The 14,662-nt window shown below is 39.6% G+C and overlaps 1 protein-coding gene across 2 annotated transcripts in view; it reads right to left on the bottom strand.

Moving 5' to 3' along the window:
- The window catches only part of dus1l (dihydrouridine synthase 1-like (S. cerevisiae)), a 75,857-nt gene extending 63,876 nt beyond the window's left edge, over nucleotides 1-11,981 (bottom strand). The window contains exons 1-5 of one of the 2 annotated variants that reach the window (XM_068004161.1): nucleotides 11,891-11,981; nucleotides 6,413-6,659; nucleotides 4,986-5,094; nucleotides 2,146-2,196; nucleotides 1,211-1,323 (exon numbers count right to left, since the gene is read on the bottom strand). In XM_068004161.1, the coding sequence (XP_067860262.1) occupies nucleotides 1,211-1,323; nucleotides 2,146-2,196; nucleotides 4,986-5,094; nucleotides 6,413-6,649 (510 nt within the window). In that variant the 5' untranslated portion in view covers nucleotides 6,650-6,659; nucleotides 11,891-11,981. Of the gene's footprint in view, nucleotides 1-1,210; nucleotides 1,324-2,145; nucleotides 2,197-4,985; nucleotides 5,095-6,412; nucleotides 6,856-11,890 lie in introns of those variants that run through there. The other variant, XM_068004160.1, reaches the window with a different exon arrangement.
- Between the last annotated feature and the right edge of the window lie 2,681 nt (nucleotides 11,982-14,662).

Here is a 14,662-nt window from a genome sequence, read left to right on the forward strand (position 1 = left end):
AATATCGGCTTGCTGCAAAGAGAATGCTTCTAATCTTCCACGCCCCAATTCATATTTACAAAAGGAGCAGCATTCCTAAAGAGGGTTTAAAAGAACTCATCGAGTCGGCTACTAAATTTTAATTTGTTTACAAATGAAGGCAGCTTTGTGCTGTGAGTCCACACCCACAAGAAGCCGAGCTGAGACGATTGCAAGCTTATTTTCTCGGGCTCTTACAGCCAAAACTGAAACTAGACTTCAATCCTATTGCATTGAGCTAGATGTTAACACCAGCCGAACAGGTTGGAGATTAGTGTGCCAAACCAGTTAATGTAATACAGTAATCAGATACTGTACTATACTGTCACTGCTTTTGCTCTAGGAGAAAATATCTGAAAATTAAATGTAGGCCATAGGGTTTCTGAGTTAATTTTACATGATTTTGAATTCTCTCAAAACAATGCCGTATAACTTCAAAACTTCAGAGTGCTTCAAACAAATTAATTTTGAAGTGCAATAGCTGCTAGGGGGTTAGGTTATATATTAAAACGTTCATTAGTTAAATGGCCCATCTCCAGTCCTCTGCAGAAGTTGAAATAAGTAATCATTCATATTTGAATCAATTAACAATAATGCAGGACCCTCAGCTCTTATACTTATTTGGAACAAGTAAGTTACCAATTGTGTCAAGGCTCTGATTTCAAATGGTTTTGACTCAACTCTCCAAATGCTCACATTTGATCTTTCTCTTTGCAAACAGATGGAAAATTAGTTAAATATACCCTAAATATCAGTTACTCACCAGCTTCCAATTTAATTATATTAATTATTGCAGAGTTCATTACTGAATAATACATGGCTGTGAATCATGACACAATACTGCAGTATATCAAAAGGAAGGTCAAGAAATAATAGTGCCAAAATCTATCATGGGAAACATTGCTTTACGTGACTAACAAGCATATGTCTGCTAAGTGTTTCATAAATCACATTAGTTTCTCATCCAAAGCATGGGAACTCTGACCATGGACAACTTATCTGAAACCAAACTTTCTGACTCAGGTGAGAGTACCATCGACTGAGCCAAGCTGACACCTTCAGAATTGCTATCACCGAAATGTCTGTTCCTTCAAAGTGATGAACATGTGCCAGACAACTCTATATTTACAGAATTAAAACTTTCACAACAATCAGCTAAACGAGAAGACAAAATATGGATGTTGTTATTTACCTGGCAACCTGCTTTCTCCAACATCTTTGCATATTGCACAGTTTTACTGACTTCTGGGAAAACCCGGATTTTGCATGTGATGGGAACAGAGATCCTTTTATGTGCCTCAGAAACTGAGAAAGGAGTGTAAATTAAACATAATGAATACATTTTTCTCCTTTGTTCCTGCCTCTTATTTTCATTCTTTGAGATAGGCAAGCAACTTACTCTCAGGCCTCTGTGATGGTAAGTGCACCAGGGTGACACATCCACTAGTTTCTGTTTCCTCTTTCTGGTGATGTATCTGTTTTTACTCGACGTATTTCCCAAGTTCCCTGCTAAAATCAGGAACTTGTCATATGGAGATACGCAGCTATAAAACTGTCCTATCACTCCGCAAAACATTAGCAGATCAATGTGCTTTGCTGCTGAGCCAGCTAACATGCAACCTTTGGTTTTGTCTACGTCACTGCCTTTTCCTTGCGCCTTCCCTCTCCTCACTCCCCCTCCCCATGCCATGTACTAATTCTGGCCAACAGGCCCTCTGTGTCTCCATGGCTGAGAAGTATATGGCTTGTGAACAGGACAGTGCGTTACCAAGCAAGTTTCTGAATTACTGGAAACAGCCTGCTGTGATTAAACAGCTTTAATCTGTAGGGTCCACGCTACACAGGATGACATCATTTCACTGAGTTCTCTCCCCATAAAGATTCTTCACTCAATCACCTTTACATCTTCCATTTGCAGCACACTGCACATAGGATGTAAATGCAATAGTAGGGAAAGTTTGTTCAGTGAGCAGCCTCCACCCACATTAAACATCTCCCAGAAAGGGTTTCTGAAATTTGAAGCATGTAATGCCAAATACTAAAAATACAGCATAACTCAGCTCCAAGAAATTGAAGAGATCCTCTGCTGAATTTTTTGTTTCAATAACCAACTTGCTAAGTACTCACTCATTTTGTGTAGTAGGTCCCATTCTTCCTGTAGAAACGCTCCATAGTGCCCTGTAAACAGATCAAACACACAAAAGTCAAGTTTAATTATAGGTAGCCTGGATATTCTCGTAAAAAGTGACTTCTACTTGATTAAAATAGGGCTATTACTTTCAAGAATGGGGTAGACTCAAAGGGGTCCTTGCACGCAGCGGGGAGCTGATTGGAAAACTGCAAGTCTTTCCACCCATTGTCAACGGATAAAAAATTGTGAGTGCATCGCCCACTGCACATGGAACCTCACAAGTAGTGTGGGGGCCTCCAAAAATTCTTGCAAATTAGATTGTAAATGATTCACAGTGTATCTTAAGTCAGAATAAGATCACAATTGATGCAGTGCCCCACTGTAGCCCTTTTCTGTGGATAGGGGGAAGCCAATTCAGTTTACCAATAAAAATAAACCTTCATAATGTAATTAATATAGAAGATATTGTTTTTTGGAAAACACGTCAAGAATAGAAAATATGAGGCTCTGACTTCTACTGTCGCTGGTTCCTACAACTCGGTCAGGAATTCAAGGTCCCAGCAGAGATCAGTGCTGCAAGAGTATGAACTTCATACACTTCATCATCTAACAGGCCTTATTTTTCCTGATTTGATTATTTTTTTTCTCTCGCATGCTCTCATATGTAACAAATGTATGTTACAGGACAACTGGTTACAAATAGCAAATTAAAAGAGCTCACATTTCCTTTTAGACATTGCTTTAAGCCAGTCGTACATGAAAACTCAGGATGGTCATCAGCTGACAACTGACATCTCAACGTCACCTCCCGAATTTTACTTACATCCCACCAAACACTCTGAAATGTTGCACTTCTGAAAAAGTTTCACCCTCTTACATGACTAGCCTGCCAAACTCTAAATAAAGATTTAGTTATTTCTGCCATGTGACTATATAATGAATAATTTGTAGCTCAGAACTATTTTCAGCTTACTAAAATATAGTAATTAATATTTTTGTATCTAATTTGTTTTTCTGTTGTATTAAAAAAAATCATCTTTCTATGCAATTGTATTTCTATATTTAGTTCAATATGATTCATTACTGTTAGCATCCATCGAAAGATTTCACCTCACTTCCTTGATTATTTGCAAGTATATTCCACCATAAACTGCACTACTATCATTGCACACTAGATGATGCTCCAATCCCAGGACTGTAGATATATGCATATTAATTGGAAAAGAACATCGCCCATTTTAACTTCAGCATTCCATGTTGCGTAATTGTCTTATTTTTATGGAATACAACTTGCACAGACAGAAAAACAACAGACATTACTGTTACTATATTGTCAATATAATGCATGAAAGCTTCTCACTTGACTCAAACTGTTGTTTGAGGCCAATTTTCTATTCAGTGCCACACTACGTCTCCTTTTTGGTGGCTTCTTAGTTTTGCCATTGAACACCAATGTTGAATCTATAAAAGCTTTTTAAAAATTCAAAGTCTATATTAACCCCTGTCCACAATGTCAATAATATCTTCAAAAAACTCCAGGTTAAACATGACTTCCTTCTGTCTGTCCTTTAACAAGTCATGCTCCAGGCTGGAAAGAGGTCACAAGTAGAGCACTCCATGGATCAAGTTACGGATCATTGCAATTTTTAACATACATTATTAACTTAAAAAGCAAATTATCTGTCTGCAGATACCAAAATGAGTGGCAGAGCAAATAATGAACAATCCAATCCACTCCACTTCAAGATTTAGATCTTTTAGGTAACTGAGCCAATTGATAACTGATGCGATCAAAGCGGATAAGTGCAAAATAATTAGAGCAAAGATTAAACAGTTTATGGATGTTGCCCGATTCCTGGCATTTTAGTATTGAAACGCTCTGGATTTGCTTGTGTTTAATACCGAAGATCTATCGGCCTGGTCACAATGTGAGTCAGCAAAAACTTTGAAAGTAAAGGTCAATGCATAGAGCTGGTATTAAGTAAGAACTTTGTGCACATCAGTAGTTGAATCTTGATTATGATGTCCTAAATTGATATACTTGTACTCTAGTAGTCTGAACAAGTTACATTACAGATGAGCAATCCTCCCGCCCAATTTTCCTCTCTCTGCTGCACCCAGATGATGCAATACGTCTAAGTGCAAAAAACAGGAAAAGCTTCCCCCTACAGATCACAGCAAAGCATTTTGTAAGTTTGCTAAATTCAGGATTAATTCCTGAATCAAATTGGCTAACAAAGGGTCCAGAGACCAAGATACTACAGAACACTAACACTTATTATCTGTTGTTGGGAAAGACTTTGAGACAATCTAAAGATCTAATATCTAAACACTAATACCTTGCAATATACTTATTCCTGCTGTTCTAATACCTAACTCTCAGGTGCAGCATTTAAATAAGGAAAACATCAAAGTAGATTTTAGACAAAGTGAACTATTTCATATATTAATAATACGTCAAAGAAAAAAATCTGAGCACATTTTATATTTATTATAGCTTTTAACCATTAAGCTTCAACATTTATGTAATATAGCTGGCTTTTATTGGTTAGTACACATCCTCATAAGCAAAATTCACAATTTAAATAAAGTTAATGCCTTATTAGTAGCATTTTGATCATTTCTACAACCATTTCAGCTCCATCACAGGTCAACAAGTAAAATGTCCAAAGGTGGTGTCAGTTCAACCAGCAATTTCTCACGTACTGGATCTAAGTGTCATGTTGACCAGATGTGGTGGTGCCATTGGCTTCATAGTCAGTAGATTATCTTAAATTATGTCTGCATCATTGTATGTTAGTGCATCAAGTAAACAGAAGTAAGTAAACTCTGATACCTCGTTTTGCAATCATCTGTGGACAGCCCAAGTTCAGATCAATGGCATTGCAGTAATCCTGAGCTAGCAGGCAGGCTTGGACAAAAACTTCTGGGTCATTTGCACAGAACTGGAACAAAAACGAGTCAGCATTAGAGCACAATGAAGATAAGACCAGCCTAATCCCTCCAAAATAAATAGTGGCAGATTTCCTTGTCATTGTACTTGGGCGTATTGGATGACCTAGATGCAGCGCATAAAAGAAAATTAATGAATGGAACATTGGTCGGGCTCCATTACAGATGAGCAATCCTCCCGCCCAATTTTCCTCTCTCTGCTGCACCCAGATGATGCAATACGTCTAAGTGCAAAAAACAGGAAAAGCTTCCCCCTACAGATCACAGCAAAGCATTTTGTAAGTTTGCTAAGTTCAGGATTAATTCCTGAATCAAAGTGGCTAACAAAGGGTCCAGAGACCAAGATACTACAGAACACTAACACTTCTTATCTGTTGTTGGGAAAGACTTTGAGACAATCTAAAGATCTAATATCTAAACACTCCGAAGAGCATAACTTGTTAAAGGACAGACAGAAGGAAGTCATGTTTAACCTGGAGTTTTTTGAAGATATTATTGACATTGTGGACAGGGGTTAATATAGACTTTGAATTTTTAAAAAGCTTTTATAGATTCAACATTGGTGTTCAATGGCAAAACTAAGAAGCCACCAAAAAGGAGACGTAGTGTGGCACTGAATAGAAAATTGGCCTCAAACAACAGTCAAACTGTCCAGGCTGGAAAGAGGTCACAAGTAGAGCACTCCATGGATCAAGTTACGGATCATTGCAATTTTTAACATACATTATTAACTTAAAAAGCAAATTATCTGTCTGCAGATACCAAAATGAGTGGCAGAGCAAATAATGAACAATCCAATCCACTCCACTTCAAGATTTAGATCTTTTAGGTAACTGAGCCAATTGATAACTGATGCGATCAAAGCAGATAAGTGCAAAATAATTAGAATGTGAGCAAGGAATCAAAAGGAGTGTGTTGAATGGAAGTGTCACAACTGATCATAGGATTATAGTCAATACATGGATGAAAGTTAGCCCAAGTAAATGAACATAGGGACACAAGACAGGAACAGTAGCTGGGGAACAATATTGAGTTAAATAAATTGTGGTATAACTAGGATGAGGATTTTCCTGTCAAAGTACTAGGTATACTTTTTGACTTTCAGAGTTTTGGGTTTCCTGACATGAATATTTTCGTTCTAATTTTTTCTATAAATGCACTCATAAATTACATAAATACTTTTAATTCAAATCATTAAACAGAATGACATTGCAATTTAAGTATATGGGGAAGTATAATCATTGCCCATGTTCAAAGTGCTAATGAGATGTTTTCACTTTATCCCTGTTACAGCTGCCCTGGATACAATACCTGAACAACTAATGGTTGATCCTCTGCGTTCACCTCATTGTACAGGTTCTCTTTTCTGTAGTTTGCATCCCGCACAAACACCTGGGCGTGAAGCATGGGAGTGTAACAGAGCTGGGCACCATGACGACGACTAAGCAACCTCCACGCAAGCTCACTCTGATCCACCATTGGAGCAACCACATATCGAGCACCATTTAGTGTGGTCTTCCAGAAATCAAACCCATGAAGTTTAGGCATCGTGGCCGGTCTGCGAAAGTAGCAGGATTGAACTTTTAAAGAAAACCCTAAACAACAGATCATAATAGCGAAGGATAACAGACCACCGTGGTAGATACTGTGCAACAAAAACCTGTTGTCCAATAGCAGTGCATCTGAATACTGAAATCTGGCTCGTGTGCATCTGAATACCGAACTCCTTTTGCTACTATGAACTATTCCAAATCAGACGCAAGTCAACCAGAATAACCTTGGTGTAAATCTTTCCAATATATACACCTCATTCAGCCCAAAACACAGTACAAATGTTATTTGTTTTTGTTGTAATTTTCTTAGAATGAACTTAGTGCCTCAGGACGTTTCAAAGCATTTCACATCCAAACAATTACTTTTTGAAGTGTCAAATGGTTGCTATGTATGCAAAGTGGCTGCCAAGTGCAAGGTCTCATAAGCAGGAAATAGATAAATGATCCGTTAATTTTTTTTGCTGGTGTTGGTTGAGGGAGAAATGTTGGTCAGGATACTGGGAGAACTCTCTACTCCTCTTCAAACAATGCCATGGGACCTTTTATATCCACTTAAGTAGGCAGACAGGGTCTCAGTTTTATATCTCATCTAAAAGATAGCACCTCCAATAGTGCAGCACTGGAGTACCAGTCTAGAGCAGGGGTATCCAACTTTTTGAATCTGAGGGCTGGATATATGTGTTAAAACCAATGAGTGGGCACTTTTGATTCGTCAGAAGATCCAAAACCCTCTATTACACAATAACAGTGAGGCCCACACACAAAACAATTCCCCCACCCACAAAGCTTCCTGCCTTTCTCTTCCATGCTCCCCTCCTCGTCCCTTCTCCCACCATCTCCACCAAAACACTCAAACTGGGAAGCTTCAGGCTCAGCTCTTTAAACTTCCTCAGTCTGCAGAAGCAGAAAATCCTGCTCCTTGATTGGCAGATTTAGGCCAATCAGGGAGCAGGCTTTTCTGGTCTCGAGGCCTGGGAAGTTTAAAAGGGCCAATGTTGAAACTGCACAAGTGACCAAAGATGAGAAGAGTTCACAGGGGCTTTATGGAACAGATGAAAGGAGCTCAATGGCTGGATTTGGCCTGTGAGCTGCATGTTAGACACCCCTGGCCTCGACTGTGTGCTCAAGTCCTGGGGTGGAACTTGAACCTAGCACCTTCTGACTTAGTTGAGACTGCTACATTGCTACCAAATGAGCCAAGCTGTATATTCCATCCCTTAATTACCTTCTTGCACCCACACTCACCATATTTGGAAAGCACTCAGAAATGGCCCAAATTTGCCATAAAAAGGTTCAATCTCACATTCTTAAGTGATGCCTAGAAGCAATCACAAAAGACTTCTGTCATTTAGATTTTCGCTTGTAACTGATAGAATCAAATGGACCTCATTGTAAAGGATCAGGGCCATTCAGGGCTTGATTCAGTAACATTTACATGGTAGCATTTTAAGAAATTGTCTTGAGTTATTTACACAGAAGGCACTCTACACCTATTAGTTTTCCAGTAATCTGAAGAACATTATAGAAATGTTTTAATAATGAACAGAATCAGTTCTTTACATATGTATAATTTTTACAAATAACTATCACTGGTATAGAACGGATTCTGTACAACACAATATTTTCCTTAATACAGTTTGCTCAGGACAAAAATATGCATTATAAACTTTGGCTTACAAATTTTATAAGCAATTTTTAGCACAGGTGCATGTAAACTTACAAATGTTTATACAGGGAACTTCCTGGGTGTACTTGAAATATGTTAATTGGTTTGACATTTGTATTTGAGCCCAACCATGTTTGAATTACAGAATCATCAAAATTACAGCAGAGCCCATTCCATCCATTGTGCATGTGCCTGCTCTTCAACTGAAGCAATCTACTCTCAGTTTCTACTTATCCAATTCAATTTTAAATGACGTTAGTCTCTCCCTCAATAGTAACTTGTGATAAAAATTTTCCATGTTCTAATAACCTTGTTTGAAAAATGTCTTTTAACTTCCTTTGTTCTTCTAGTGATAATCCTGCATTTATGTCCCCTTACCTGTTCACCAACTAATGGAAACCATCCATTTACCCTGTCAAAACCTTTCATAATTTTGAAAATTCCTTTGCTTCCCCTGAACTTCGTTCATGAAAAAACTAGGTTTTATATTGTACATTCATGCTTTATTTAAAATAATCAAACTGTATAACCAAATAGTCCATGCATAGTAAAGAGTTTGGTCATGGAGCTTTCTATTGTACTCTAGTTATCATAGTATGGTACAGCATAGCAGGAAGCCATTCGGCCCATCCTGTCTGTGCCAGCTCTTTGAACGAGCTATCCAATTAGTCCCATTCCGCAGCTCTTTCCCCTGTAAATTTTTTCCCTTCAAGTATTTATCCAATTACTTTTTGAAAGTTACTACTGAATCTGTTTCCACCACCCTTTCAGGCAGTGCATTCCAGATCATTACAACTCGCTGCATAAAAAAACGTTTCCACATATTGCCTCTGGTTCTTTTGCCAATAACCTTAAATCAGTGTCCTCTGGTTACTGACCCTTCTGCCACTGGAAATAGTTTTTCCTTATTTACTCTGTCAAAACCCTTCATGATTTTGAGCACCTCTATCAAATCTCCTTTTAACCTTCTCTGCTCTAAGAAGAACAACCCCAGCATCTCTAGTCTCTCCACATAACTGAAGTCCCTTTCCGTGGTACCATTCTAGTAAATCTCTTCTGTGCCCTAAGACCTTGACATCCTTCCTAAAATGTCGTGTCCAGAATTGAACACAATACTCCATCTGAGGCCTAACCAGTGTTTCATAAAGGTTTAGCATAACTTCTTTGCTTTTGTACTTTATGTCTCTATTTATAAAACCCAGGATCCCATATGCTTTTTTAACTGTCTTCTCAACTTGTCCTGCCACCTTCAAAGATTTGTGTACATACACCCCCAGGTTTCCCTGTTCCTGCACTCCCTTTAAAATTGTACCATTTCGGTTATATTGCCTCTCCTCATTCTTCTTACTAAAATGTATCACTTTACACTTCTCTGCGTTAAATTTCATCTGCTAAGTGTCTGCCCATTTCACCAGTCTTTCTATGTCCTCCTGAAGTCTGTTACTATCCTCCACATTGTTTACTACATTTCCGAGTTTTGTTTCATCTGCAAACTTTGAAATTATACCCTGTATACCTAAGTCCAGGTCATTAATATATATCTGAAAGAGCAGTGGTCCCAACAGCTGTCTGAAAAACAACTGTTCACCACTACTCTCTGCTTTCTGTCCCTTAGCCAATTTTGTATCTGCGCTGCCACTGTCCCTTTGATCCCATTGTCTTTAATTTTGCTAATATTAAACAATTTTACACCACCAAGTTATAGTCCAGCAATTTTATTTTAAATTCACAAGCTTTCGGAGGCTTCCTCCTTCCTCAGGTGAATGTTGTGGAAATTAATTTTGCTAACAAGTCTATTTTGTGGTACTTCATGAAATGCCTTTTGAAAGTCCATATACACAACTGAACTGCACTACCCTCATCAACCCTCTCTGTTACTTCATCAAAGAACTCAATCAAATTAGTCAAAAACAATTTTCCTTTAACACATCCATGCTGACTTTCATTTATTAGCCCATACTTTTCCAAGTGCCAATTAATTTTGTCCCGGATTATTGCCTCTAAAAGTTTCCCCACCACCCAAGTTAGGCTGACTGGCCTGTAAATGCCGGGTTTATCCCTCTCCCCTTTTTTGAATAGACGTGTAACATTTGCAATTCTCCAGTCCTCAGATACCACTACGATGTGTAAGGAGGATTCGAAGATTGTGGCCAGAGCCTCCGCAATTTCCACCCGTACTTCTCTCAATAACCTAGGATGCATCCCATCTGGACCGGGTGACTTATCTACTTGAGCACTGCTACCCTTTTAAGTACCTCCTCTTTATCTATTTTTATCGTCTCGAACATCGCTACTACCTCCTCCTTTACAGCTACATTAGCAGCATCCTCTTCTCTAGTGAAGACTGATGCAAAGTATTCATTTAGTACCTCAGCTATGCCCTCTGCTTCCACAAGATGATCTCTTTTTTTTGTCCCTAATCGGTCCCACTCCTCCTTTGACTACCCTTTTACTATTTATATGTTTATGAGAGACTTTAGGGTTCCCTTTTATGTTAGCCACTAATCTACTCTCATACTCTCTTTGTCCCTCTTATTTCCTTTTTTAGATCACCTCTGTACTTTCTGTATTCTTGGTTCCCCACATTATGAATCTTACATTTATCATATGCCTCTTTTTTCTGTTTCATTTTAATCTCTATATCTTTAGTCATCCAGGGAGCTCTAGCTTTGGATGCCCTTCTTTTCCCTCGTTATCTGTTGAGATTTTGTTTTTGTAAGAAGTGAAACAGAAAGCTGTCAAAAATACCAGCAAAGCATCAGCCAAATAAGGAGGTGGACGAGCAGTGCTGTTTTGAAAACTTGCAGCAACATAGATAGCTTTCCCTCCTATTTTTCCTTGTTCTGTCTCCATCCCAGTGGTAGCACTGTCATCTCTGAGTCAGAAAGTTGTGGGTTCAAGTGTCACTCCAGAGACCTGAGTACAAAATCTATGCTAACTGGGGAAGCGCAGCACTGTAGGAGGTGCTATCTTTCAGATGAGATGTTAAACCGAGGCCCAGTCAGTCCTCTCAGGTGGACGTAAAAGATCCCATGGCACTATTTGAAGAGCAGGGGAGTTCTCCCGTGTCCTAGCCAATATTTATCCCTCAACAAACAACACTAAAAAACAGATTATCTGATCATCATCACATTGCTGTTCATGGGACCTTGCTGTTTGTGAGACTTTGCTGTGCACAAATTGGTTGCTACATTTCCTACATTACAACAGTGACTACACTTCAAAAAGTAGTACTTCATTGGCTGTGAAGCAGTCTGGGACATCCTGAGATTGTGAAAGGCACTATATAAAGGCAAGTCTTTCTTTCCTTTCCCTTCCTCGTTCTCTCTCTCTCTCTCTCTCTTTCCCAATCCAATCCTCTTCTCTCTCTCCCCCCCCCCCCACTTCTCTCCTTTACACCCCTTGCTTTTCCTTCCCGCCCTCGTTTTCCCCTTTTATTCTTTTTCTCCTTTCCTCTCTGCCCCCTCATTCCTCCGCTCTCTCCGATTCCTATTCCCTCCTCTCCCTCTCCTGTTGCCTTCTTCCTCTCTGCCCCGCTCTCTCGTTTCTGTCCATGTGATTCTCACTCACCTGCTCCTGACTTCGTGTCCGTTCCTAAAATCTCACCGCCAGGCGGTCCTTCCCCTTCTCCGCTCCGAATGGAAACCAAACCCCATCATCACATTCAGTCCGGCGGCCACAGCACCACCCCTGGCCGCGCAGGGGATCACACCTGGCTGAGACTGAGCTGGGGCGGCCGCTGTGTTTCCTTTGAACTGCGTGCACAGGATTTATTAATGTAATAAAAAAAAAGGGCTTTTAATTTATAAAGTTGGGATTCAATTCTCTCCAGACACTTTGCAATGTTTAGTGTACAATCAGTGATGCAGGTGGATATGCACCTGTAATATTTTTCATAATTTAAAAAAAAACTAGCACAAGAATTGTGAAAGTCCACACTGCAGCAGTTTTAATGCAGCCTTTTTAGGTGCTGGAACAGAGTTGGCAGAGCAGACTGCCCCTGATGAAGTAATAAATAGCTGTCAGTATATATGACTACTTGTAGGGTATTAATTATATACTCCCTAAATGGGCTGACCTGATTCCTCATAAATAAAACCATGTTATGTGTTTATAGTGGATGTTTGGTAAATAGTTAGATGTAAATATTGATGATTAAATATTTTCCTCAGGGGTGTCCCCATTATACCTTCAACATTGCATCAAAGTGGTGGGATGTTTTATCTACCCTAATTCATTACAAAAACTATTTACATTTTATGGTTGTAGGGTGCAGAGGGCACTTGTCAATTTTTTCTTCATTGGTTAAATGTTTTTTTTATTGAATAAGTTTGCTTTCCTCCTTTCTAATTGATTTTTTCTTTAATCAAGTATATTCCACAAACCCTTTTTCACCAAAATGTTCCCTACAATCACATAACTGGGGGGGGGGGGGGGAGGGGAAAGGGGAGGGGGGAAAAGAGAGGAAAATTTCTGCGAGATACTGCCACCAAGATACAACTCTCGTTCAGACTGAGAGGAAAGTATTTGAAACTATAAAATAGTGAATTCTGAGTTGAGTGGATTATTGTGTCCTAGAATCATAGACGGGTTACAGCATGGAAGGAAACCATTCAGCCCATCAAGTCCATGCTGGCTCTATGCAACAGCAATCCAGCTAGTCCCACTCCCCTGCCCTGTCCCCATTGTCCTGTAAATTTTTTCCTTTCAAGTACTTATCCAGTTCCCTTTTAAAGGCCATGATTGAATCTGCCTCCACCACCCCGCCTGGCAGTGCATTACAGATCTTAACCACTCGCTGTGTGATAAAGTTTCTCCTCATGTCACCTTTGGTTCTTTTGTCAATCACCTTAAATCTATGTCCTCTGGTTCTTGACCCTTCTGCCAATGGGAACAGTTTCTCTCTATCTACTCTGTCTAGACTCTTCACGATTTTGAATACCTTTATCAAATCTCCTTGCAACCTTCTCTGTTCCAAGGAGAAACAACCCCAGATTCTCCAGTCTATCCACGTAACTAAAGTCCCTCATCCCTGGAATTATTCTAGTAAATCTCTTCTGCACCTTCTCTAAGGTCTTCACATCTTCCCTAAAATGCGGTGCTCAGAACTGGACACAATGCTCCAGTTGTGGCCGAACCAGTATTTTCTAAAAGTTCAACATGACTTCCTTGCTTTTGTACTCTATGCCTTTATTTATAAAGCCCAGGATCCAATGTGCTTTTTTAACCGCTTTCTCAACCTGCCCTGCCGCCTTCAATGCCGTGTACATATACCCCCAGATCGCTCTGGTTCTGTATCCCTTTTAGAATTGTGCCCTTTAGTTTATATTGCCTCTCCTCATTCTTCCTACCGCAATGTATCACTTCGCATTTTTCCACGTTAAATTTCATCTGTCACGTGTCCACCCATGCCACCAGCCTAACTATATCCTCTTGAAGTCTATCACTATCCATCTCACTGTTCACTACCACTTTCAAGTTTTGTGTCATCTGCAACTTTGGAAATTGTGCCCTGTACACCCAAGTCCAAGTCATTAATATATATCAAGAAGGGAACACAACTGTACATAAGAACATAAGAAATAGAAGCAGGAGTAGGCCAATCGGCCCCTCGAGCCTGCTCCGCCATTCAATAAGTTCATGGCTGATCTGATCCTAACCTCAAATCTAAATTCATGTCCAATTTCCTGCCCGCTCCCCGTAACCCCTAATTCCCTTTACTTCTAGGAAACTGTCTATTTCTGTTTTAAATTTATTTAATGATGTAGCTTCCACAGCTTCCTGGGGCAGCAAATTCCACAGACCTACTACCCTCTGAGTGAAGAAGTTTCTCCTCATCTCAGTTTTGAAAGAGCAGCCCCTTATTCTAAGATTATGCCCCCTAGTTCTAGTTTCACCCATCCTTGGGAACATCCTTACCGCATCCACCCGATCAAGCCCCTTCACAATCTTATATGTTTCAATAAGATCGCCTCTCATTCTTCTGAACTCCAATGAGGAGAGTCCAAATCTACTCAACCTCTCCTCATATGTCCGCCCCCTCATCCCCGGGATTAGCCGAGTGAACCTTCTTTGTACTGCCTCGGGAGCAAGTATGTCTTTTCTTAAGTATGGACACCAAAACTGTATGCAGTATTCCAGGTGCGGTCTCACCAATACCTTATAGGAAGGAGGAAGCCTCCGAAAGCTTGTGAATTTAAAATAAAATTGCTGGACTATAACTTGGTGTTGTAAAATTGTTTACAATTATATAACTGCAGCAATACCTCCCTGTTTTTATATTCTATCCCCCTAGCAATAAAAGCCAACATTCAGTTGGCCTTCTTGATCATCTGCTACACC

Source organism: Heptranchias perlo, chromosome 23 (assembly GCF_035084215.1).
Source record: "Heptranchias perlo isolate sHepPer1 chromosome 23, sHepPer1.hap1, whole genome shotgun sequence".
NCBI lineage: Eukaryota > Metazoa > Chordata > Chondrichthyes > Hexanchiformes > Hexanchidae > Heptranchias > Heptranchias perlo.